This window comes from Nerophis ophidion, linkage group LG20 (assembly GCF_033978795.1).
Source record: "Nerophis ophidion isolate RoL-2023_Sa linkage group LG20, RoL_Noph_v1.0, whole genome shotgun sequence".
NCBI classification, from domain to species: Eukaryota; Metazoa; Chordata; class Actinopteri; order Syngnathiformes; family Syngnathidae; genus Nerophis; species Nerophis ophidion.
The window spans coordinates 24,416,242-24,439,078 of record NC_084630.1 but is presented as its reverse complement, the minus strand read 5'-3'; the positions used below and the strand labels follow the sequence as shown (position 1 = coordinate 24,439,078).

At 38.6% G+C, this 22,837-nt stretch overlaps 1 protein-coding gene across 1 annotated transcript in view; it reads left to right on the top strand.

Moving 5' to 3' along the window:
• Positions 1 to 4,291: 4,291 nt before the first annotated feature.
• dnaja1 (DnaJ heat shock protein family (Hsp40) member A1) overlaps positions 4,292 to 22,837 on the top strand; it is a 30,381-nt gene continuing 11,835 nt past the window's right edge. Inside the window, exons 1-4 of the mRNA XM_061880800.1 lie at positions 4,292 to 4,437; positions 12,437 to 12,588; positions 18,575 to 18,764; positions 18,844 to 18,948. Coding sequence (XP_061736784.1) covers positions 12,457 to 12,588; positions 18,575 to 18,764; positions 18,844 to 18,948 — 427 coding nt within the window. The 5' untranslated portion in view covers positions 4,292 to 4,437; positions 12,437 to 12,456. The remainder of the gene's footprint in view (positions 4,438 to 12,436; positions 12,589 to 18,574; positions 18,765 to 18,843; positions 18,949 to 22,837) is intronic.

The following is a 22,837-nucleotide window of genomic DNA, read 5'->3' as shown; positions in this document are numbered from 1 at the left end:
ACTCCATAGACACGTTGTAAGGGTAGGCAGTCGAGACGCGGGGCCGCCATCTTGGAGTGGTGATCTGCTCCACTCAGTGCAATTCATTTGTCAGGAGCAATGAACTGTCAGCACATTTCATTCATCTTTCCTCACTGAATACCACTCATTTTCACTCATTTGTCATACGTGTAACTATGATAAAGGACATGAGTTTGATCATTTATATTTTGATTAACAGTAATAGAATATTGTTGAATGCTATAAGTCAGTGGTTCTGAAATGGGGGTACGCGTACCCCTGGGGGTACTTGAAGGTATGCCAAGGGGTACGTGAGATTTTTTTTAAATATTCTAAAAATAGCAATAATTCTAAAATCCTTTATAAATATATTTATTGAATAATACTTCAACAAAATATGAATGTAAGTTCATAAACTATGAAAAAAAGTGCAACAATGCAATATTCAGTGTTGACAGCTAGATTTTTTGTGGACATGTTCCATAAATATTGATGTTAAAGATTTATTTTTTTGTGAATCCCCAAAGAGGGCACTTTAAATTGATGATTACTTCTATGTGTAAAAATCTCTATTTATAATTGAATCACTTGTTTATTTTTCAACAAGTTTTTAGTTATTTTTATATCTTTTTTTCCAAATAGTTCAAGAAAGACATCTACAAATGAGCAACATTTTGCACTGTTAAACAATTGAATAAATCAGAAACTGATGACAGAGTGCTGTATTTTACTTCTTTATCTCTTTTTTTCAACCCAAAATGTACTTGAATTAAAACATGTTCACAGGGGGTACATCACTAAAAAAAGGTGAGAACCATTGGCATAAGTGACCAGACGTCCAAGATCAAAACTGGGAATATAATCCCAGAGAAGGGGAAGGATCATCTTTTTTTAAATTGAAGAAACAATATGATTAGGTTAAATATACATGCGTATATCCTACATAAGCAATGTATGAATATATTAGATATCTATATATTTTATAGCCTGTATCTCTGTTGCTGCAGTTATTCTGTCTTGACACTTTGTATTGATATTTTCTATTACATTCTTCCCTTAAATGATCATGTTTACAGTGATTGTTTATACGTATTTTTTATGTATGTTGCTTTGGATAAAAGCGTCTGCCAAATACTTCAACATAAACATATATAAACACCTGATAGTCTTTATATCAGCTAAAACCACCAATCTGTTTCACTGGATTCAGAATAAAACCAAATTCTGTCTTACCCAACAATGTTAGTATTTGAACTGTATGTTATTCAAGTATGACATTTTTAAATGTAATTAATCTCATTGACAATCAATTATATTATGGTCATACACTTGTTTGCCAGCGACTCCGATTTCAGTACATATGGGACGGCGTGGCGCAGTGGAAGAGTGGCTGTGTGCAACCCGAGGGTCCCTGGTTCAAATCCCACCTAGTACCAACATCGTCACGTCCGTTGTGTCCTGAGCAAGACACTTCACCCTTGCTCCTGATGGGTGCTGGTTGGCGCCTTGCATGGCAGCTCCCTCCATTAGTGTGTGAATGTGTGTGTGAATGGGTGAAATTGGAAGTAGTGTCAAAGCGCTTTGAGTACCTTGAAGGTAGAAAAGCGCTATACAAGTACAACCCATTTATTATATACTATTGAAGATCTTTGCTCATTCTCAACTCTGTGCTAATATTCTTTTCACAAAATACAACCAATAGTACGTTAATGTTAAATCTTACTTATGAAAAGTAATCCCCCCATTCCTATTTTCAACAGTCCGCTCATTTGAGCAGGAAAACGCTGAACACCATCTTTGTTTCCTACCTGTCGAATGTCACTTTAGCGTCTTTGTTTTCTACCTGTCAACTGTCAGTTTAGCATCTTTGTTTTCTACCTGTCAACTGTCAGTTTAGCATCTTTGTTTTCTACCTGTCAACTGTCACTTTAGCATCTTTGTTTTCTACCTGTCAACTGTCAGTTTAGCATATTTGTTTTCTACCTGTCAACTGTCAGTTTAGCATCTTTTTTTCTACCTGTCAACTGTCAGTTTAGCACCTTTGTTTTCTACCTGTCAACTGTCACTTTAGCATATTGGTTTTCTACCTGTCAACTGTCAGTTTAGCATCTTTGTTTTCTACCTGTCAACTGTCAGTTTAGCATCTTTGTTTTCTACCTGTCAACTGTCAGTTTAGCATCTTTGTTTTCTACCTGTCAACTGTCAGTTTAGCATCTTTGTTTTCTACCTGTCAACTGTCACTTTAGCATCTTTGTTTTCTACCTGTCAACTGTCTCTTTAGCATCTTTGTTTTCTACCTGTCAACTGTCACTTTAGCATCTTTGTTTTTTACCTGTCAACAGTCAGTTTAGCATCTTTGTTTTCTACCTGTCAACTGTCAGTTTAGCATATTTGTTTTCTACCTGTCAACTGTCAGTTTAGCATCTTTGTTTTCTACCTGTCAACTGTCACTTTAGCATCTTTGTTTTCTACCTGTCAACTGTCAGTTTAGCATCTTTGTTTTCTACCTGTCAACTGTCACTTTAGCATATTTGTTTTCTACCTGTCAACTCTCAGTTTAGCATCTTTGTTTTCTACCTGTCAACTCTCAGTTTAGCATCTTTGTTTTCTACCTGTCAACTGTCAGTTTAGCATCTTTGTTTTCTACCTGTCAACTGTCGGTTTAGCATCTTTGTTTTCTACCTATCAACTGTCACTTTAGGCTGCTCGCTGGCGCCTCATCACCACTTCAAGATGGCGGCCCAATTTCTTGCGTCACAGCAGCCAATGCTGCGTCTACGGCGTGGCGCATTGGGAGAGTGGCCGTGCGCAACCCGAGGGTCCCTGGTTCAAATCCCACCTAGTACCAACTTCGTCACGTCCGTTGTGTCCTGAGCAAGACACTTCACCCTTGCTCCTGATGGGTGCTGGTTGGCGCCTTGCATGGCAGCTCCCTCCATCAGTGTGTGAATGTGTGTGTGAATGGGTAAATGTGGAAGTAGTGTCAAAGCACTTTGAGTACTTTGAAGGTAGAAAAGCGCTATACAAGTACAACCCATTATTTATTTACTTATAACATGTCTATGCTGCTGACCTGTACCAAAGTCGCATGCATTTGTACTCATTTAGATTATTATTATTTTTCGATTCTTTGTAAATGTTGCAGTTTATAAATAAAGGTTTATAAAATTAAGAACATTTAAAAAAAATAAAAATAATAATAAAACAAATATTACACCTAATCAACATAGATGTGCTATTTGGACTTACACTGTATGAAAAAAATATATAAATGCAATTTTACCTTTGCAACCTTATTATACAATTGGCTAAGTTTTATATTCATAAATGTAAGTTTCTCAATACCCATGAATTGAATTACAATGAATTGATTAACGTGAACCCCGACTTAAAAACGTTGAAAAACGTATTGAGGTGTTACCATGTAGTGGTCAATAGTACGAAATATGTTCTGTACTGTGCAACGATCTACTAATAGAAGTTTCAATCAATTAATTAAAAACCCGACTTGTGTTTTGTGCCTTTAAAAAAGAATTATAACTCTAGCTTAAAACACTCTTTACCTCTAACAAACAAAAAGCTGTGAAAACAATGATTTTCTGTTCCAAATTTTAATTATTAACTGAACTTGTGTGAGCATATGGCTTTACTTTTTGTTACATATATATATTTTGCATTCTATTTTAGTTACTTCATTGAGTTTACAACCCCCTGGCACTGATTTGTACTGTTTTTGTACTTGTTTTATTATAATTTCTCTTTTGTTTGCCCCTGCTCTTCCACATGGAGAGGAGCCAAATGAGGTGGTTCGGGCATCTGGTCAGGATGCCACCCGAACACCTCTGTAGCGACGTGTTTCGGGCACGTCCAACCAGTAGGAGGCCACGGGGAAGACCCAGGACATGTTGGGAAGACTATGTCTCCCGGCTTGCCTCGGGATCCCCTGGGAAGAGCTGGACGAAATGGCTGGTGAGAGGGAAGTCTGGGCTTCTTTGCTTTGGCTGCTGCCCCCGTGAACCAACCTCGGATAAGCAGAAGAAGATGGATGGATGGATGGATGGATGGATGGATGGATGGGCTCTTTTGTTTGTAAATGTTGCAGATTATAAATAAAGGTTTATAAAAAATAGAAAAAATGTGACACACAGTTCTGAATGTCCTAAGTTACCAGAGAAATGTTAGGTAAGGAGGAAGCGGTAGAAAAAGCGATGGATGGATGGATGGAAAACTAATAAAAACCTAGGTCGCATGTTGATGACGTCCTTGTTGTTTACTCCCGAGCTGCCCTCAAATCGCATGTTGAAGACGTCAATGTCGGTCCTTAGGTCGCATGTTGATGACGTCAATGCGGAGCTATGCCCATGTCTGGGTGAACATTCTGGAATTTTGACCGGCGCTCGACCTTTTAGCCGTTTGAAAATTGTTTTTTCTGTTAAGGTTGGTGCCTGTTGTTACAATCCTACGTGTTTTGTGAATGTGTTGTGTCTCAATTTAGTCGCTGTTAAAAACCTTGGAAATGTTAGCACATGTAGCTTGGTTAGCGTGTTAGCATTAGCCGCGCAGGGCCGTGCAGACCAGACACTCTTATTATCCTAATATTATATCTACATACTATATCACTCCTAATATTATATCTACATACTATATCACTCCTAATATTATATCTACATACTATATCACTCCTAATATTATATCTACATACTACATCACTCCTAATATTATATCTACATACTATATCACTCCTAATATTATATCTACATACTATATCACTCCTAATATTATATCTACATACTACATCACTCCTAATATTATATCTACATCACTCCTAATATTGTATCTACATACTATATCACTCCTAATATTATATAAATGGGTTGTACTTGTATAGTGCTTTTCTACCTTCAAGGTACTCAAAGCGCTTTGACACTACTTCCACATTTACCCATTCACACACACATTCACACACTGATGGAGGGAGCTGCCATGCAAGGCGCCAACCAGCACCCATCAGGAGCAAGGGTGAAGTGTCTTGCTCAGGACACAACAGACGTGACGAGGTTGGTTCTAGGTGGGATTTGAACCAGTGACCCTCGGGTTGCGCACGGCCACTCTCCCACTGCGCCGCGCCGTCCCTAATATTATATCTACATACTATATCACTCCTAATATTATATCTACATACTATATCACTCCTAATATTATATCTACATACTATATCACTCCTAATATATCTACATACTATATCACTCCTAATATTATATCTACATACTACATCACTCCTAATATTATATCTACATACTATATCACTCCTAATATTATATCTACATACTATATCATTCCTAATATTATATCTACATACTATATCACTTCTAATATTATATCTACATACTACATCACTCCTAATATTATATCTACATACTACATCACTCATAATATTATATCTACATACTATATCACTCCTAATATTATATCTACATACTATATCACTCCTAATATTATATCTACATACTATATCACTCATAATATTATATCTACATACTATATCACTCCTAATATTATATCTACATACTACATCACTCCTAATATTATATCTACATACTATATCACTCCTAATATTATATCTACATACTATAACACTCCTAATATTATATCTACATACTATATCACTCCTAATATTATATTTACATACTATATCACTCCTAATATTATATCTACATACTATATCACTCCTAATATTATATCTACATACTATATCACTCCTAATATTATATCTACATACTATAGCACTCTTTATATTATATCTACATACTATATCACTCGTTTTATTATATCTACATACTATATCACTCCTAATATTATATCTACATACTATATCACTCCTAATATTATATTTACATACTATATCACTCTTAATATTATATTGACATACTATATCACTCCTAATATTATATCTACATGCTATATCACTCCTAATATTATATCTACATACTATATCACTCCTAATATTATATCTACATACTATATCACTCCTAATATTATATCTACATACTATATCACTCCTAATATTATATCTACATACTGTATCACTCCCAAGATTATACCTACATACTATATCACTCTTAATATTATATCGACATACTATATCACTCCTTATATTATATCTACATACTGTATCACTCCTAATATTATATCTACATACTGTATCACTCTTAATATTATAGCTACATACTATATCACTCCTAATATTATATCTACATACTATATCACTCTTAATATTATATCGACATACTATATTACTCCTAATATTATATCTACACACTGTATCACTCCTAATATTATATTTACATACTGTATCACTCCTAATATTATATCTACATACTATATCACTCCTAATATTATATCTACATACTATATCACTCTTAATATTGTATTGACATACTATATCACTCCTAATATTATATCTACATACTGAATCACTCCTAATATTATATTTACATACTGTATCACTCCTAATATTATATCTACATACTATATCCATCCATCCATCCATCATCTTCCGCTTATCCGAGGTCGGGTCGCGGGGGCAGCAGCCTAAGCAGGGAAGCCCAGACTTCCCTATCTCCAGCCACTTCGTCTAGCTCTTCCCGGGGGATCCCGAGGCGTTCCCAGGCCAGCCGGGAGACATAGTCTTCCCAACGTGTCCTGGGTCTTCCCCGTGGCCTCCTACCAGCTGGACGTGCCCTAAACACCTCCCTAGGGAGGCGTTCGGGTGGCATCCTGACCAGATGCCCGAACCACCTCATCTGGCTCCTCTCGATGTGAAGGAGCAGCGGCTTTACTTTGAGTTCCTCCCGGATGGCAGAGCTTCTCACCCTATCTCTAAGGGAGAGCCCCGCCACCCGGCGGAGGAAACTCATTTCGGCCGCTTGTACCCGTGATCTTATCCTTTCGGTCATGACCCAAAGCTCATGACCATAGGTGAGGATGGGAACGTAGATCGACCGGTAAATTGAAAGCTTTGCCTTCCGGCTCAGCTCCTTCTTCACCACAACGGATCGATACAACGTCCGCATTACTGAAGACGCCGCACCGATCCGCCTGTCGATCTCATGATCCACTCTTACCCCACTCGTGAACAAGACTCCTAGGTACTTGAACTCCTCCACTTAGGGGAGGGTCTCCTCCCCAACCCGGAGATGGCACTCCACCCTTTTCCAGGCGAGAACCATGGACTCGGACTTGGAGGTGCTGATTCCCATTCCGGTCGCTTCACACCGATCCAGTGAGAGCTGAAGATCCCGGTCAGATGAAGCCATCAGGACTACATCATCTGCAAAAAGCAGAGACCTAATCCCGTGGCCACCAAACCGGATCCCCTCAACGCCTTGGCTGCGCCTAGAAATTCTGTCCATAAAAGTTATGAACAGAATCGGTGACAAAGGACAGCCTTGGCGGAGTCCAACCCTCACTGGAAATGTGTCCGACTTACTGCCAGCAATGCGGACCAAGCTCTGACACTGATCGTACAGGGAGCGGACTGCCACAATAAGACAGTCCGGTACCCCATATTCTCTGAGCACTCCCCACAGGACTCCCCGAGGGACACGGTCGAATGCCTTCTCCAAGTCCACAAAGCACATGTAGACTGGTTGGGCAAACTCCCATGCACCCTCAAGAACCCTGCCGAGAGTATAGAGCTGGTCCACAGTTCCACGACCAGGACGAAAACCACACTGTTCCTCCTGAATCCGAGGTTCGACTATCCAGTGAAGCCTCCTCTCCAGTACACCTGAATAAACCTTACCGGGAAGGCTGAAGAGTGTGATCCCACGATAGTTGGAACACACCCTCCGGTCCCCCTTCTTAAAGAGAGGGACCACCACCCCGGTCTGCCAATCCAGAGGTACCGCCCCCGGTGTCCACGCGATGCTGCAGAGTCTTGTCAACCAAGACAGCCCCACAGCATCCAGAGCCTTAAGGAACTCCGGGCGGGTCTCATCCACCCCCGGGGCCTTGCCGCCGAGGAGCTTTTTAACTACCTCAGCGACCTCAGCCCCAGAAATAGGAGAGTCCACTGCAGCTTCCCCAGGCACCGCTTCCTCAAAGGAAGACGTGTTGGTGGGATTGAGGAGGTCTTCGAAGTATTCCCTCCACCGATCCACAACATCCACAGTCGAAGTCAGCAGAACACCATCCGCACCATACACGGTGTTGATAGTGCACTGCTTCCCCTTCCTGTGGCGCCGTATGGTGGTCCAGAATCGCTTCGAAGCCGTCCGGAAGTCGTTTTCCATGGCTTCCCCGAACTCTTCCCATGTCCGAGTTTTTGCCTCCGCGACCGCTAAAGCTGCACACCGCTTGGCCCGTCGGTACCCGTCCACTGCCTCCGGAGTCCTATGAGCCAAAAGAACCCGATAGGACTCCTTCTTCAGCTTGACGGCATACCTCACTGCTGGTGTCCACCAACGGGTTCTGGGATTACCGCCACGACAGGCACCAACAACCTTGCGGCCACAGCTCCAATCAGCCGCCTCGACAATAGAGGTTCGGATCATGGTCCACTCGGACTCAATGTCCCGCACCTCCCTCGTGACATGTTCAAAGTTCTCCCGGAGGTGTGAATTGAAACTCTCTCTGACAGGAGCCTCTGCCAGACGTTCCCAGCAGACCCTCACAATGCGTTTGGGCCTGCCAGGTCTGTCCGGCATCCTCCCCCACCATCGCAGCCAACTCACCACCAGGTGGTGATCGGTAGAAAGCTCGGCCCCTCTCTTCACCCGAGTGTCCAAAACATAAGGCCGCAAATCCGATGACACAACTACAAAGTCGATCATGGAACTGCGGCCTAGGGTGTCCTGGTGCCAAGTGCACATATGGACACCCTTATGTTTGAACATGGTGTTTGTTATGGACAATCCGTGACGAGCACAAAAGTCCAATAACAAAACACCACTCGGGTTTAGATCCGGGCGACCATTCTTCCCAATCACGCCTCTCCAGGTTTCACTGTCGTTGCCAACATGAGCGTTGAAGTCCCCCAGTAGGACAAGGGAATCACCTGGGGGAGCACTTTCCAGTACGCCCTCGAGTGTGCCCAAAAAGGGTGGGTATTCTGAACTGCTGTTTGGTGCGTAAGCACAAACAACAGTCAGGACCCGTCCCCCCACCCGAAGGCGAAGGGAAGCTACCCTCTCGTCCACTGGGTTGAACTCAAACGTGCAGGCTTTGAGCCAGGGGGCAATGAGAATTGCCACCCCAGCCCGTCGCCTCTCACTGCCGGCAACGCCAGAGTGGAAGAAGGTCCAGTCCCTCTCGAGAGAACTGGTTCCAGAGCCCTTGCTGTGCGTCGAGGTGAGTCCGACTATATCCAGCCGGAACTTCTCCACCTCGCGGACTAGCTCAGGCTCCTTCCCCCCCACTGAGGTGACGTTCCACGTCCCAAGAGCTAGCTTCTGTAGCCGAGGATCGGACCGCCAAGTGCCCTGCCTTCGGCTGCCGCCCAGCTCACAATGCACCCGACCTCTATGGCCCCTCCTATGAGTGGTGAGCCCATTGGAGGGATGACCCACGTTGCCTCTTCGGGCTGTGCCCAGCCGGGCCCCATGGGGACAGGCCCGGCCACCAGGCGCTCGCCATCGTGCCCCAACTCCGGGCCTGGCTCCAGAGCGGGGCCCCGGTGACCCGCGTTCGGGCGAGGGAAATCTGAGTTCATTTTGTTGTAATTCCATAGAAGTCTTTGAGCTGCTCTTTGTCTGATCACTCACCTAGGACCTGTTTGTCTTGGGAGACCCTACCAGGGGGCATGAAAGCCCCCAGATAATATAGCTCCTAGGATCATTGGGACACGCAAACTCCTCTACCACGGTAAGGTAGCAGCTCAGAGAACTCTACATACTATATCACTCCTAATATTATATCTACATACTATATCACTCTTAATATTATATCGACATACTATATCACTCCTAATTTTATATCTACATACTGTATCACTCCTAATATTATATCTACATACTGTATCACTCCTAATATATCTACATACTATATCACTCTTAATATTATATCGACATACTATATCACTCCTAATATATCTACATACTGTATCATTCCTAATATTATATCTACATACTATATCACTCTTAATATTATATCGACATACTATATCACTCCTAATATATCTACATACTATATCACTCGTAATATTATATCCACTTACTATATCACTCCTAATATTATATCTACATACTATATCACTCCTAATATTGTATTGACATACTATATAACTCCTAATATTATATCGTCATACTATATCACTCCTAATATTATATCTACATTCTATTCAATATGAGTGGGAAAAATCATTTTTGGCTTTTGTCTGAAGTGTACATGCGTTTATGGGCTTCTTTGGGATTCTCCAGATGAATGGGAATTAAAGGAGTAACTGTGCGAGTATAAGAATTTCATTGCACATGAAATCCTACATTGTTTATTTTGGACATATACTTAAATAAGCCCGTTTTTTTGATGTGATAAATGTAAATGTGCAATCATGTCAATTATTTTAGAGGTGCCAAAAGTGTTTGGCAAGTTGTTGCATGTAATTGTGTGGGTTTCAGTTTCATTTCCGTATAAACACAATCCTTTTCATTTTTATTTTTTTTTTTAATTAATCCATCCATCCATCCATTATCTACCGCTTATTCCCTTTTTGGGATCACGGGGGGCGCTGGCGCCTATCTCAGCTACAATCGGGCAGAAGGCGGCGTACACCCTGGACAAGTCGCCATCTCATCGCAGGGCCAACACGGATAGACAGACAACATCCACACTCACACACTAGGGACCATTTAGTGTTGCCAATCAACCTGTCCCCAGGTGCATGTCTTTGGAGGTGGGAGGAAGCCTGAGTACCCGGAGAGAACCCACGCATTCACGAAGAGAACATGCAAACTCCACACAGAAAGATCCCGAGCCTGGGATTGAACCCAGGACTGCAGGACCTTCGTATTGTGAGGCAGACGCACTAACTCCTCTGCCACCGTGAATATTTTTATTAATTGTTTTCCAAAAATAACACCAGCCAAAACATATAATAAACACGGGAAAACAAAACACAAAAGATAAAGCAAATAAAAGAAAACAATCCACCCTCACTCACACACACATTCACACATCCATTGAGAGAAGCTTACGTGAACTAGAGAAAATCCGAAATGAAAAGAATAACAACAAAAAAATAGCTACTAATTCATACATCAACCCAGTGTTTTTCAACCTTTTTTGAGCCAAGGCACATTTTCTGCGTCTTAAAAATGCGGAGGCACACCACCAGCAGAAATCATTAAAAAAACGAAACTCAGTTGACAGTAAAAAGTTGTTGTCGCAATTGTTGGATATGACTTTAATGCATAACAAGCATGCATGACTATAGCTCTTGTCTCAAAGTAGTTGTACTGTCACCACCTGTAACATCACACCCTGACTTATTTGGACTTGTCTGCTCTTTTCCTGTGTGTAGTCTTACTTCTTGTCTTGCGGTCCTATTTTGGTGGCTTTCTCTCTTTTTTTGGTATTTTCCTGTAGCAGTTTCATGTCTTCCTTTGAGCGATATGTCCCACATCTGCTTTGTTTTAGCAATCAAGAATATTTAAGTTGTTTTTATCCTTTTTCGTGGGGAAATTGTCGATTGTCATGTCATGTTCGGATGTACATTGTGCACGCCGTCTTTGCTCCACAGTAAGTGTTTGCTGTCGTCCAGCATTCTGTTTTCGTTTACTTTGTAGCCAGTTCAGTTTTAGTTTGGTTTTTGCATAGCCTTCCCTAAGCTTCAATGCCTTTTCTTAGGGGCACTCACCTTTGGTTTATTTTTGGTTTAAGCATTATATACCTTTTTACCTTCACGCTGCCACCCGCATTATATACCTTTTTACCTTCACGCTGCCACCCGCTGTTTCCGACATCTACAAAGCAATTAGCTACCTGCTGCCACCTACTGATGTGGAAGAGTATTAGAGGGTTATTTTTCCGAGCTGTAGACAGCACCGACACTCAACAACACATCATTTGCAGACTATAATTACTGGTTTGCAAAAAATATTTTTAACCCAAATAGGTGGAATTAGATCATCTCCCATGGCACACCAGACTTTATCTCATGGCACAATGGTTGAAAAACACTGCATAACCATCTGACCAAACCAGCCTATTAACTTTTGCAGTCAAGATATTTCATCACAGGAGTCCTACCGTTTTTTTTGAGTGGATTGTCCGCTGTATCGCAATTTGTCCATATGTATAACTGAAACAAGTTCATGCAACCAATTTTGAAAGGATGGAGGAGTTGGTGGTCATCACAATCTTTGATAAGAAATAAATCCTGATTTTAATCACTGTCACATTGAAATATAATGTTTCCTCTACCTCTGCTTCTTCTAAGGTTATCATCTCAAAGTAAACATGGTGAAGGAAACGGGTTTCTATGATATATTGGGTGTGAAAGCCAACGCCACTCCGGATGAACTCAAAAGGGCTTATCGCAAACTTGCTCTCAAATATCATCCTGACAAAAATCCTACAGAAGGAGAGAAGGTAAGACGTTGACTGCTGTTTTGTTGCTATATATTCTGTGTGGTAGGGCTGGGCGATATGGCTGAAAACTTTATCTCAATATATTTTATCGGTCGATTTCCGTAGTTGATATTTCTATAACCAGAGGTGGGTAGAGTTGCCAGAAATTGTACTCAAGTAAGAGTACTGTTACTTTAGAGATTTATTACTCAAGTAAAAGTAAGGAGTAGTCATCTAAATATTTACTTGAGTAAAAGTAAAAAGTATGTTGTGAAAAAACTACTCAAGTACTAAGTAACTGATGAGTAACCTGGTTGTTTAATGATTACGACAACAAACAATGCACAAAAACATAAAAAGAGCAATGAGCAAATTCATAGCCAGGAATATCTCTTAAGCAACTAAAACAATAATATATATTAAATAATAATACATCAAAATAAAAAAATTAAGGCAAATTGAGCCACAATAACTTAACAGCACCATAGGCTCAGTAGGCATTCATCGATTGATTGATTGATTGATTGAAACTTGTATTAGTAGATTGCACAGTACAGTCCATATTCCGTACAATTGATTAAGGTTTTCAACATTAATCAATTACTTAATAAATGTATATAATTTATAGTTATTTATTTTGCCGTTTTTGTTGACATGCTAAAGGGGTTTTAATGAATCCACATGTATGTTTAACACATAGATTCCTATCTTTCATGAGGACAAGAATATAAGTTGGTGTATTACCTGATTCTGATGACTTGTATTGATTGGAATCAGACAGTATAGTGCTGATAATGTCCACATTTTCAAATGGAGGAGAAAAAAAGTTCCTCTTTTCTGTCTAATACCACATGAAAGTTGTTGGTTTTTGGCATCTTAACTGTCCAGCTTCCATATTCGTTTTTATACACTTTACAAGAAATACATTGGTGGCAAACTCCGTAGCTTGCTCGCTTGTTTGTGCTGGCTTTCGGAGACTCTTATTTTGTTAGCGCAGGCGCGATGGAGCAGCACTTTTATTGTGAAGATAGGAACCGTGCGATCAGTCTTTAGGCTTTTGACGGGAAGTACGGTTGAAATAAAAAGTGTCTTTTTTCCTTTACACTTTTGATTGATTAATTGAAACTTTTATTAGTAGATTGCACAGTACAGTACATACTCCGCACAATTTATCCCAAAAGTTACTCAAGTAGATGAAACGGAGTAAATGTAGCGCGTTACTACCCACCTCTGTCTATAACTCATCTAAAATGAGGACCAAAAGAAAAAAAACAACAACGTATTTTTCGGATTATAAATCGCAATTTTTTTCATAGTTCGGCCGAAAGTGCGATTTATACTCCGGAGCGATTTATGTGTGAAATTATTAACACGTTACCGTAAAATATAAAACAATATTATTTATCTAATTCGCGGAAGAGACAAAGAAAATGTCAGCAATCGTCGCACACACGTCAACCAATAAGAATTCGGCGGGGGAGGGTCATGGCAGAAGTGCATTGTGGGTCATGGGATGCTAACTGCTATATCCTATATGCTACTGCCTTAGCTATTAAAGTAGATTGTTTCATCGTTGGCGGTAACTTATAAAAAGTGAGAAGGGCTGAACAAAAATGGCGTTGAAAAGGAAATCATGTACTGCAGATTACAAGCTGGACGTAGTGAAATATGCAGCAGGAAAGGACAAGAAGAAGCGGCGCATACCTTTGGAGTTGGCATAGTTGTTTAGAAGCGACATCGAGGAAGAAGATTTCATGGGATTTATGGATTAGGAGTGACAGATAGTTTGGTAAAGGTATAGCATGTTCTATATGTTATAGTTATTTGAATGACTCTTACCATAATATGTTAGGTTAACATAGCAGGCACCTTCTCAGTTGGTTATTTATGCCTCATATAACGTACACTTATTCAGCCTGTTGTTCACTATTCTTCATTTATTTTAAATTGCCTTTCAAATGTCTATTTTTGCTGTTGGGTTTTATCAAATAAATTTCCCCCAAAAATGCAACTTATACTCCAGTGTGACGTATGTGTTTTTCCTTCTTTAGTATGCATTTTCGGCGGGTTCGCACCCGGAGCAATTTAAAATCCGAAAAATACGGTATACATTTTTATTTGTAAAATGTAATCCTCCTCTGATTATAATCCCCTCAACCATTAAGGCAGAATGTCAACACCATCCGTCCATCCATTTCTACCGCTTGTTCCTTTTGGGATGACAGGGGGTGCTGGAGCCTACCTCGGCTGCATTTGGGCGGAAGGCGGCGTACACCCTGGATAAGTCGCCACCTCATCACAGGACCAACAGAGATAGACAACACTCACATTCACACACTGGGAACAATTTAGTGTTGCCAATTAATGTCAACACAATCATGAAAAACTCTCAAACTATGTCAACAAAATAAAAAAAAATCCCATTGAACACTTGGCAATACCCTCTTAAAATGAAGGTGCAAAAAAAAGGAATACGTATGAGATGCATAATAAGGTGTAAAAATTTAAACTTGTCTGCAGGTTTGGTTCCAGGAAGTTTTAGTTGTGCTCTAAAGCAGTGGTTTTCAACCTTTTTTTAGTGATGTACACCATGTAAACATTTTTTTTAATTCAAGTACACCTTAATCAGAGCAAAGCATTTTTGGTTGAAAAAAAGAAATAAAGAAGTAAAATACAGCACTATGTCATCAGTTTCTGATTTATTAAATTGTATAACAGTGCAAAATATTGCTCATTTGCAGAGGAGGGTAGTAACGCGCTTTATTTACTCCGTTACATCTACTTGAGTAACTTTTGGGATACATTTTACTTCTAAGAGTAGTTTTAATGCAACTTACTTTTACTTGACTATATTTATAGAGAAGGAAGTAGTTTTTTCACAACATACTTTTTACTTTTACTCAAGTAAATATTTGGGTGACTACTCCTTTTACTTGAGTAATACATCTCTAAAGTAACAGTACTCTTACTTGAGTACCATTTCTGGCTCCTCAACCTACCTCTGCTCATTTGTAGTGGTCTTTCTTGAACTATTTGGAAAAGAAGATATGAAAATAACTAAAAACTTGTTGAAAAATAAACAAGTGATTCAATTCTAAATAAAGATTTTGACACATAGAAGTAATCATCAACTTAAAGTGCACTCTTTGGGGATTGTAATAGAAATCCATCTGGATTCATCAACTCCATTCTAAACATTTCTTCACAAAAAAAGAAATCTTTAACATCAATATTTATGGAAATGTCCACAAAAAATCAAGCTGTCAACACTGAATATTGCATTGTTGCATTTCTTTTCACAGTTTATGAACTTAAATTCATACTTTGTTGAAGTATTATTCAATAAATGTATTTATAAAGGATTTTTGATTGTTGCTATTTTTAGAATATTTTAAAAAAAAATCACGTACCCCTTGGCATACATTCAAGTACCCCCAGGGGTACGCGTACCCCCATTTGAGAACCACTGCTCTAAAGGGTAAGTTGGTGTGGTATTAGCGGTTTGGGTGGGGACGAGCGCCTTGCATCATTTACTGGATCCACTCTGACCACAGTCAGTATTTGAAAAATCCAAAAAAGTGACATACTCTCAGGTGACGTTTACCGTCTTATCGACAATTTCTTTGCTCTCTGCAGCACTCATTTGTAGATTCTCTTCTCACGTCATGTAAAGAATCAACCGCGAGACGACAAGATGGCGTAACCAACGTGACACTGCTAGCTGATCGGCCTATGGCGTGCCTTTTTGTTCATTCGATTGCTTTGCGACTTCCGGTTTCTTACGACAAAGAAAGGGGAAAAAAATACCATATTTCCCGGACTATAAGTCGCATCGGAGTATAAGTCGCACCTGCCAAAAATGCATACTAAAGAAGGAAAAAAACATTTATAAATCGCATTTTTGGGGGAAAGTAATTAGATAAATCCAACAGCAAGAATAGGCATTTGAAAGGCAATTTAAAATATATAAAGAATAGTGAACAACAGGCTGAATAAGTGAAGGTTATATGAGGCATAAATAACCAACTGAGAAGGTGCCTGCTATGTTAACCTAACATATTATGGTAAGAGTCATTCAAATAACTATAACATATAGAACATGCTTTACCTTTACCAAACAATCTGTCACTATTAATCCATAAATCCCATGAAATCTTATGTCTAGTCCAGGGGTGTCCAAACCTTTTCCACAGACGGCCGCACACGGAAAAATTTGAGCATGCGGGAGCCATTTTGATATTTTTCATTTTCAAACCATAACAAAATATATGGATTTTTTTTTTTTTAATCCTTAGTCCTCCTGGGGAGCATAGAGGGTCTCAGTCACTAAAATGTTAAAAATAAGTCAAATTATTATTTTTTATTTAATGCTTACAGTAAATCTCTATATCAACTTGAGGTTGATATAAAGTAAAACAAATAAGGTTTTATGCCTTTTCTGTCAAAGACAACTTTGTTTTTAATAATAAAACTGAAATATGCAGTATTTAGATGGATAGATGGTACTTTATTGATTCCTTCAGGAGAATTCCTTTATTTAGCAATTAAAGCCCTCAAAGATCAATAATGCAAAACACCATTGATTTTAATTACTTAATATTTTTGAGTAATCACAGTGAAAAGTAAAATAAAATCCTACTAAATATATTTGAGATCCGAAAGGTTCCCCTCTCATAAAGTGATGCATTTTTATTAGTTTTTTTGTACTTTTAACACTTAAATTTCAAGATCAACTTCAGATATATCTGTCGATTTTAAGTTTGAACTATTATTTTGTTTGTTTTAGGCTCTTTTGTCAAAACGTTGTTTTTATATGGCTACCACACAACATATGCAATATTTTTTCCACATAAAACATTTTAAAGTGATACATTTTAAGTAATAATTCATAATAACATAGATTTGTTGTCCTTTTTTTTTTTGGGAGCAATTATTTTTTATTTAATGCTTACAGTAAATCTGTATATCAACTTGAAGTTGATATAAAGTAAAACAAATAACATTTTATGCCTTTTCTGTCCAAGACAACTTTGTTTTTTATAGTAAAACTGAAATATGCAGTATTTAGATGGATAGTACTTTATTGATTCCTTCAGGAGAGTTCCTTTTATTTAGTAATTAAAGCCCTCAAAGATCAATAATGCAAAACACCATTGATTTTAATTATTTAATATTTTTGAGTAATCAGTGAAAAGTAAAAAAAAATCCTACTAAATATATTTGAGATCTGAAAGGTTCCCCACTCATAAAGTGATGCATTTTTATTAGTTTTTTTTTGTACTTTTAACACTTAAATTTCAAGATCAGCTTCCGATATATCTGTCGATTTTAAGTTTGAACTATTATTTTGTTTGTTTTATGCTCTTTTTTTCAAAATGTTGTTTTTATATGGCAACCACACAACATATGCAATATTTTTTCCACATAAAACATTTTAAAGTGATAATTTTAAAGTAATAATTCATAATTACATAGATTTTTTTGTCCTTTTTTTTTTTAGCAATGGGAAAAAAAAGAAAATAAAGACAAAAGGGAAAAAAACTGCCTACATGGCACCTTTGTGTCAACATTGCCACTTTTTCTCATTAGATTTCACAACATTCCACTTTTTTTTAATTTTTATTTTTCATTTTTTGCAATACTATCAATTTTGCAATTTTTGCAGAATGTGTGGCGGGCCGGTAAACGATTAGCTGCGGGCCGCAAATGGCTACTGGGCCGCTCTTTGGACATCCCTGGTATAGTCTCTTACGTGAATGAGCTACATAATATTTGATATTTTAAGGTAATGTGTTAATAATTTCACACATAAGTCGCTCCTGAGTATAAGTCGCAAAAAACTGCGACTTATAGTCCGAAAAATACGGTAAAAGGACACATTTTTAGTTAACACTAATTACGTGTCAATGGCGATACAGGTCGGTGCTGTTTTATCAGCCAGTCCTGTTGTGTGCTTCTATATTTACTGCATGTCTCTTTGCGTTTGTGTCTGACATACCCTTTGCAGTTCAAGCAAATCTCACAGGCGTACGAAGTCTTGTCAGATGCGAAGAAAAGAGACATTTATGACCGTGGAGGAGAAAAGGCCATAAAAGAAGGATGTGGTGGCGGTGGAGGAGGAGGAAGCTTTGCATCACCAATGGACATCTTTGACTTGTTTTTTGGAGGCGGGAGTCGGATGCACCGAGAAAGAAAAGGTACTGACAAATACCATGTACATATTGTAAGAATTAAGAAATCTATAAATCCGTTGTTGATTTCTTCCTCCCGCTGCAGGGAAGAACATCGTGCACCAGATTTCAGTGACGCTTGATGATCTTTACAATGGCGCCACCAGGAAATTGTCTGTTCAGAAGAATACCATTTGTGAGAGATGTGAAGGTACATTCTAGCCTATGATTAGCACATGCGTTGAGTGTCTCTAATAATAATAATTAAGTTTATTTTTTGTGCACTTTATATTTTTAAAAAATCTCAAAGTGCAACAATGGGTGCATACCGTATTTCCTTGAATTGCCGCCAGGTATATAGTATGCGCCTGCCTAGAATTACTGCCGAGGCAAACTCATTTTGCAAAATATTATTTTTATTAGCGCATGTCTAGAATTTCCGCCGGGTCAAACTCGTTTCGCTAAATAATTAGCATATGCCTAGAATTTCTGCCAGGTCAAACTCGTCACGTCACGAGTGACACTTCCCCTGTCATCATTTTCCAAATGGAGGAGGCTGATTTCAATCATTTGAAATTGCATAAAGGGAAGAAGATTAAGAGCTATTCAGTAGGATTTAAGGTCCAAGCTGTTGAATATGCTAAAAAGAACAGTAAGCAGCTATATTTTATTAATATACCTTAGCTGCGTGTGTCAAATATGAGTCATTAAATGACTCCCGCCTTCTGGTGATAGAGGGCGCTAGTGATCCTTCTTGCGACTACTGTGCTGCAGAAGAAGTGACAACAAGCAGCAAGAGTGAGCAGCGTGTGTTTATTTTTTCCTGTTGCTTGCACTTTTAACATGGAGGATTACATATCTAAAATAAAACAGTTTTCTAAACTGGACTTTCAATCGAAGCAGGAGGTAATAAAGGAAGATCTCCATCGAGACAGAGAGACTTTTAAAACTGAAGAAAGATAAGGAAGACTTCTATAAACAAGTTATCGATGCTTTTGATCAGAAGGAGCTGCGCATGGACTTTATTTATAAGTAAAGGTAAGACCATAATAACGTTTTTTTTTATTAAATGTGCTTTTCATGATGGTATCCTTACATCACACTCAAATGTATAAGCGCAGGCCTAAATGTACCGCATGCCTTTGGTAAGCGCCGGAGTGAGAAGAGGTCTTAAAATAATTAGCGCATGCTTGCCTTTACAGCATGTCTTGGGTAAACGCCGGAGTGACACAAGGTTTTAAATGAATTAGCGCCCCGGCGGCAATTCAAGGAAATACGGTACTTTTAAAAACAAGTACAAAAACAGGAAGGTGAGCCATAAAAATATTAAAAACAACTTAAAAGTGATTAGGAGGGGAAAGTGATGTTAAAAATAGTTTTTTTTTTAATGATTCCACGGTCTGTGGGGTTTTGTTGTGGTTTGGGAGAATGTTCCAGGCTTGGGTGCAGATGGGCAGAGGGCACGGTCCCCCCTTTGTGCAAAGCTAGGTTCTGGGTGTGAGACAGTTTGATTTGCTGGGCCAGGGGTGTCTAAAAGTTATTTCAGGTGGGATGGGGCGTTGCCATGGATGCAATGGTGGGTAAGGAGAGAGATTTCATTATTGGATTCCGTCTTGTATGGGGAGCCAGTGAAGACCAACCCAAGGATTGCCTGATAGGATGGTATAGCCCAGGGTATCCAAAGTGCGGCCCCGGTGCCGTTTGTGGCCGCAGCACAATTGTTAGCGTTCTAACGTTAGCATCATGGCTTTTTTTGATAATTTTGCAGGTATACGCCTCACCTTCAAATATTTTTGTACTTGATGAATGATACCTTTTTAGTATGCCAGCTTTTTTTTAGTTAATAGTTGACATGATTGAACATTTTGATGCAAGCTAATGTTAGCAGGCTAGCATAAAAAAAATTCAGGTACACACCTCAAAGTAATATATTTCGGTGATTGACGCATGTCACAATTAGTATTTATGCATGCTGACATTAACATGCTAGATTGTTTATTTATAGCTAATTTAGTGGATATAAATCTCAGTGTCATATTTTGGTACTTCACAAATTTTAACTATAAACATTCTATTGTTAGCATCATACTGTTACTCTGCTAGCTTTTTTAACTCAATTTGTGCATATTTTTTTGTAATTTGGTGCTAACTGTTAGCATTTCAGTTTTGGCTGTTCAGCATTCATACAAAAATTCTACTGAAATTGCATTTTGTAGTTAAAAAAAAAAAAATCTGTGTCTTGTACTGGTTTTGAAGGCAAAAACTATCAAAGTGGCCCCCTCATACTTTGATTTTATCAGTTTGTGGCCCCTCAGAGGAAACAGGGGTGGCAGTTAAACCAACCTCTCAGAAAAAGACAAAGCAAATGTGAAAATGTATTCTATATGACCTAATAAAATACAGTAATAATAATAATTTGGACTTTATGAGAAAGTGGAAAGGAAACCCAAGCTCCCTTCGAAATATTCCCAGCACGCATGAGATGGCCTGAAATTTAGGACCTGAGGTCCCAGGTTTAGCTAAAGAGTAGCACAAGAACAATAGTATGACAGGGGCTTCAAAGAGGAATGGGCCAAACTGCCCAGAGATTGGTGTGCCAAGCATGTGGCATCATATTCAAAAAACTTGAGGCCATAGTTTCTGCCAAAGGTGCATCAACAAAGTATTCAGCAAAGAAAAGGGTCTGACTACCTGTGATTTTTTTTATTTTTTTTTTTTTGAATGAATTTGCAAAAAAATCTACATTTCTGTTTGTTTTTTTTTTTTCTGACAAAATGTGGTGCTGAGTGTACATTAATGAGAAATAAAATGTCCTTTTTTTATATATTAGCAAATGGCTGCAAGGAAACAAAGAGTGAACAATGTCAAGGGGTTTGAATACTTTCCGTACTCGCCGTGAATAGAGTATGTAGGTCAGGGGTGTCAAAAGTGCGGCCCGCAGGTAATTTTTTAACGGCCCCACGGCACATTTTAAAAATACGATTGAAAAATGTTTAAAGCGTAAAAAGTGATATATAGGAGCAAACGGGTGAAATGTAACAAGAAAATGTTGTAATGTTTACTCTAATAACACAAAGCTGCCGTGCGGACTGTTTCTTTCTTTAAAAAAATAATAATGAATCAAAATCAATGTCATTATGAATTATTGACCTATTCAGGGCTCCAATTACGTCACGTTAAATTTTCCACTTTGAGATATTTTTTGGGGAAAGTGTTGCATATTTTGTGTTTGCCATATAAAAAACTGAGCCGTTTTTTTAAAGAAAGGCCTAAAATGAACAAACAAAAAACATAAACAACAATAAAACTTATAATTGACGGATAGATCTGAAGTTGATTTTGAGATTAGTGTTAAAAGTAAACAGTAAAAAAAATGTATGATTTATTTTCTAACACTTAAATGAGTAGGACCCTTTTGGACCCCCAACAATTTTGGTGTGATTTGTTTTGTAATTTCATTGCTCAAAAAATAATAATTAATTAAAATCAATGGTGTTAGGAGTTATTGACCTTTTTTAATGCTCCAATTATATAATCTCAAATATTCCACTTAAAAAAAATTATTTGGTGAAAATATTGCATATTTTGTTATTTTATCTTTTAAAAAAAACGTTTTTTTTGTGACAAATAGAGCATACAACTTAAATCTTTAAAATCATTATATTGACAGATAGACCTAATGTTGATCTAGAGATTTAAGTTGTATGCTCTTTCCAGCCTTGGCAGTCAGCAGGCCGGTTCTGGACACAAACACTGATACGAGACGACTCGTTTTGCACAGATAGAAAAGTACAACTTCAGCACAATTGATAATAACTATAACAGCGGCCTTTAAGCATAAGAGTTGTGTAATAACTTACACATAATTATTATAACATCAAGACACTTCACCCTTGCTCCTGATGGATCATGGTTAGGGCTTGCCTGGCAGCTCCTGCCATCAGTGTGTGAAAGGGTGAATGTGGAAATAGTGTCAAAGAGTTTTGAGTACCTTGAAGGTAGAAATGCGCTAGACAAGTATAACCCATTTAAAGCAGCTAGTATTTTCCCATGCGGTGTGTCTTCTTGTGACCTCCTTGCTTTTATCTTATGTATGCTAG